This window comes from Nannobrachium achirus, assembly GCF_963921795.1.
Source record: "Nannobrachium achirus genome assembly, chromosome: 16".
In the NCBI taxonomy this organism is placed as follows: Eukaryota; Metazoa; Chordata; class Actinopteri; order Myctophiformes; family Myctophidae; genus Nannobrachium; species Nannobrachium achirus.
This window is the reverse complement of record NC_137823.1, coordinates 62,981,113-62,986,213: the sequence shown is the minus strand read 5'-3', so window position 1 is coordinate 62,986,213 and position 5,101 is coordinate 62,981,113. Positions and strand designations below refer to the sequence as shown.

The following is a 5,101-nucleotide window of genomic DNA, read 5'->3' as shown; positions in this document are numbered from 1 at the left end:
ACAGGACAGTTGCGTTTGTTTGTTTTTTTTCCGTTTGCTGCATGAATAAAATGCATTGGATTTGTTGTGCAATGCTGTGCGGAATCGGCGCTGCGGATCCCAAAAGGAGTCATAAAAAGATTGATGAGTTTTTTACCGCATGCGACAAGACGCACAAATCGAACTGGGTTCGATCGAGAAACAAACGCACTGCCGCAGCCACTCGTCGCACGGCTAATTCGGATCCGGTGTGCATGAGGTCGTAGAGAATCATTGTTTTCTTTTAAAATGAAATTGTCCATTTTATCCGTGCGGATAAACTCGCTTGTGTGCAAAGGGCTTAAGAGCTGTAAGTCAGCAAGTGCAGGGTACTGTAAACAGTATATCAGAAGAAACTATTTGTGTAAATTCATGACAGTGGTGGTGAAGGTAAATGTATGTGTGGTCACCTCTTGCAGCAGCAGATCAGGGTCCAGCTGGCTGACAGAACAAACACCATCACCATGAAGCTGGACAGAATGACATAAAGCACTCTCCACTCTAGGAAGACAAACACAGACCGAGTTTAGAACAGAGCTGGATAATAAAGGAAAATAACCGTATTTACTTACCGTACTTAACATAACATCCTCCACACTAGGCTACATTTCCTTTTGGTCATATAATGTTTATTTTATTTTATTAATTACATTATATTTGAATACTAATGGGAACAAGAAGGTTCACGTTTAACAACAATCTTACCACAGTTGCTCTCTCCGTCTCCAATGAAACGGCAGATGAGGTTTTCGGTCCAGAAGGGGTCACAGACACACTCCTTGGTGATTGGGTCACACTGGCCATGCCCAGAGCAGCGACGCAGGCACACTGACATCATATGGACATGACAAATCATAAGATGACAAACATTCTTTTGATTTGGATAACTTATCTTCTTATCTTAATACTAGGAGGATATGGCAGTATGGGACTGGGTGGGGTGGGGGTATGGACAGCTAAACAGCTAAAATGTAGAAATTCGAGTATTAGTGAAACCAAGGACTTATACTTATAGCCCAAAACAAACTACTTAGGGTTGTGCTTGGTCTCCCTCCTCTGACCCACCTTACCGATCATCACCACGAAAGCGTGGGATGGCTCAAAGTAGCTGACAGAGTACAGCATCTTGCAATGGGCCTGGTGTACAAGATACACTACACCTCCAAGATTCCCATGTACCTGACAAACTACTTCTTAAAGGTCAAGGATGTTCACGACCACAACACCAGAGGCAGCTCCACTAATCATCATCAACGTAGATTTAACACTAAACAAGGCTCTAACTCGTTCTCCTGCTACACCATCAACATGTGGAACGCCCTTCCTCAAGCCCTAAAGGAGAGCAAATCCCTAGCCTCCTTCAAAATTGGTATGAAAAGTCACCTTCAGACAGCTGCTACCCGTGACTTGTAAATAGTCTAAGCCCCCCCCCCCCTTTATTATTATTTTTTCTGCCTTTGTATTTGATGTTATGCTTTTGAAACTGATATTATCCTATATAAAGTACTATGTTCTATCCGTCTGTCTTTCAATGTTATATGAGATACTCAAAGTGTGGTTCCTGTGGAAATAAGCCTCGGCTTTCTAGGATCCTCTTTTAGTTGACCTTGTACCAGTGATTTGTACTGTCATGAAACTGTACTTTTTTCTATTGCAAACTTCTAATAAATTCTTCAATCAATCAATCAATACTCCTAACAATCGTCACGAACATCCCCCCACATATAGCTATAGGATCATTTTTATGGGATGTTATGGGATGTGAGGTACTTTATATATAGGATGAATGAATTCCAACAGGATGTATGAAGTCTCATAGCTCACAGACTGTGTCCACCCTGAGGACTCTGAACAGCAGGTAGTCTGTCTTCTCCCTCAACAGCTGGTTCCGCAGAATCCTGGACAGCTTGGAGCCAGGGATGGGCCCGTCTGGGCCCCGCACAGAGAACTGGAGCACTGTGCTGTATACGCACCACACACACACACACACACACACACACACACACACACACACACACACACACACACACACACACACACACACACACACACACAATAAACATACAGACACACACAAAATAAACATACAGATAAGCAAAGTTATCTGCACAGAAGTGTCAGTATATATGCTGCAGATGAATATTGTGACAGAACTCTGTGTGTGTGTGTGTGTGTGTGTGTGTGTGTGTGTGTGTGTGTGTGTGTGTGTGTGTGTGTGTGTGTGTGTGTGTGTGTGTGTGTGTGTGTGTGTGTGTGAGAGAGAGAGAGAGAGAGAGAGAGAGAGAGAGAGAGAAGAAGAGAGAGAGAGAGAGATTTGTGTGAATCTTTCGCTCAAGAATGTGTCTGTTAGTCTGTTTATTTGTCTGTGTGCTGAATCTGCATGTGCACCGCTAAATCTTCACGGTTCATTTATCTCTGGGAGTGCACAACTACTACTGTAAGGACCTGTAGTGTCCAGTTTCTGTCGGGTAGAAACCTGACATGTCCAAAATGGTTACTTTTCAGGATTCCAATAAAAAGCAGCAGATCTACAAGCGGTCAGCGTGCTGCTCGGCGGTGGACGACGCTGTGCACCTGAGGTGGGAGTGTCCCTGCAGGGCGCGCAGGTGGATGTCGTTGTCCAGGACGTGCAGCAGCGCGGCCAGCTGTCTGAGCACCGTGTCCCTCTGGGACACACTGACCTGGGACACCGCCACCAGCAGCTCCAGCTCCACCTCCTCGCTGCCCAGGGGGTCTGCAGGGCATCCATCCATTGGTTTTATTAGACAGAACAGTACAAGTAAAACAATTAAAAACAAAAATGCCTTGCCATTTAGGCCTAGAATTATTGAATGCTTTAGCTATTGAGAAATAGCAGATATACAAGCTCACAGCGCCGCGCTGCGAGCTTGTAGATCTGCTATTTTTTTTAAGATTTGTGAAAATTAGAATTTTGACCCGATTCTATAGAGCATCGCAGCGGAAGTGGATTCCCGGGGTCACTTAATGTTCCCCATTCATTTTCGCCATAGACTTTTACAAATATATTTATAACAATTATGTTAAGCCTCGAACCAAGCCATCTAGGATGGAGGTGAATCATGATCATATAACCTTTGATCCTATGTGAAAACATATTTTAATATTACATTATTTGACATACTACATTTAATAACTACCCTTTGTTTAGTGATTTTCAAAATGTTCTTTTCATAGAAAAAGGGTTTAGTGTGACCTGTGACCTCCTCCAGCCATATGTCCCAACCCGGTTGTTCAGGTATGGGGGCTTAGTCAATTTACAAGTCACGGGTAGCAGCTGTCTGAAGGTGATTTTTCATACCAATTTTGAAGGCTTGTGGCCTTTAAGGCTTGTGGAAGGGCGTTCCACATGGAACGAACTCCCTAAATGCATCAGAGACTCCCTTCCCTCCTTCAAAACCGCTCTGAAAACTCACATATTCAAAATTGCCTTCCCCAGCTGACCTCAGACCTACTATTGTTTTATTGTTTTCTACTGTATCTTGCATTGTTTCCCCAACTTTTTCATGTCAAGGATGTTAGGACCCGTCACCCGGCCCCAAATTGACATCTAGCGCACGGACCCCCATTTGAAAAGATATGCCAGCGGACTGCAGAGTGAAGATGTTTGGCCACAGTGATTCCCATTCCCAACCATTTTGATTTCAAGGACCCTATCAGTTTGACATGCATTAGGCTACGTTCGGACCCCCATTAATGGCATTTCTATCTCCCTAATTTATAGAGTAGGCAAAAATCAATGTTAATTTTACTCTAGTGTACAAATGGAACCAAATGGACCCTGTTCCATTTGCACACTCTCTGAGTTACATAATCTTGGGTCAATTTTGGTTCCTAACAGTCATTTAGCTGGGGACCCCCTGGAACTCTCTCAAGAACCCCTGAGAGTCCCCAGACCCCATTTTGAGAACCAACATTATAATGACTTATTTTAACTTTTCACGTGCACACTCAACCGCACGTGTCGAAAAACACACGCGCACACGGCACACACGCACGCATGCATTTATACTTTGTCGTACGACAGTGTCGGAATGCGCAGATCTACAAACCCACAACGCGTCGCCTCCGCCGCGCGCCGTGGGCTTGTAGATCTGCTACGTTGCCGCGCGACGCCGTCGTACGGCGAAGCGTACTCCATCACGGGAAGCGATATGGTCCCGCCTACCCTGCCCTAGGCGTCCTCTGATTGGTTCATCGCGCTGTCTGTCAAATCAAATCATACCGGTCGGTGTGTTGCTGATGAGAGTAGAGTTGAAACCGGTTGAAACTCAACTTTTTTAAAGTCAATATCGAACACAACACACACACATATTAACAAAACCCCGGACACCGACGGTCAGTAACGACCCAGCACGATCCCAAACGTTGGTAAGTGTTGTTTTTGGCATTTTCAAGTGAACCAAGTCAACTTAAATGTGCATTCTCTCACTGATAATGTCACCTGTGTGTTACATGCATGCTAGTTTTCCAGTTTCGCTAAAACCCAAACTGGACTGGTTGGTTTATTTAATCCTCATTTTAGTAGACTATACTGTAAGTTATAGCTGTTATACCCAAACTAGTGCGCCAGTCTTTGATCAATAATGATTACCTGCATATAGTGCATATACCATTATCACAGAGTTGGTTGTATGGATCAATGGTTCTCAACATTTTTTTAATTTCAAGGATTTGGTTCCATTTGTAGGCTCCCAGAGTTACAAACCTGTAATGGTCCATTTGGTTCAATGTGTAGTCTCTCATAGGCTACAGTAGTTACAGACCTCATTTGGTTTGTATGCTCTCAGAGTTACAAACCTGCAAGGGTCCATTTGGTTCCATTTGTGCACTCTCAGAGTTAGATTTGTAAGGGTCCATCCATTTGGTTGCTATTAAACTATCTTTAATTTAGCTTGGAACCTAACCCAGCTGGAACCCCTTCAAGGACCCCTGGGGGTCCCCAGATTCCGCTTTGTGAACCACTGTGCATGTGACATTAAACTCTTGGCTGCATGTGCTAAAACTAGAGTTTGACAATACCCTGTAAAAATAGGCTACTCTGATATGCCCTGTGTTAAATACT

General features: G+C 44.0%; 1 protein-coding gene across 1 annotated transcript in view; it reads right to left on the bottom strand.

The window, feature by feature from the left end:
• LOC308301202 (dyslexia-associated protein KIAA0319-like) overlaps positions 1-2,771 on the bottom strand; it is a gene marked incomplete at both ends in the record, with an annotated part of 4,684 nt that extends 1,913 nt beyond the window's left edge. The window contains 4 exons of the mRNA XM_080745098.1: positions 429-519; positions 724-846; positions 1,843-1,979; positions 2,593-2,771. Coding sequence (XP_080601224.1) covers positions 429-519; positions 724-846; positions 1,843-1,979; positions 2,593-2,771 — 530 coding nt within the window. The remainder of the gene's footprint in view (positions 1-428; positions 520-723; positions 847-1,842; positions 1,980-2,592) is intronic.
• Between the last annotated feature and the right edge of the window lie 2,330 nt (positions 2,772-5,101).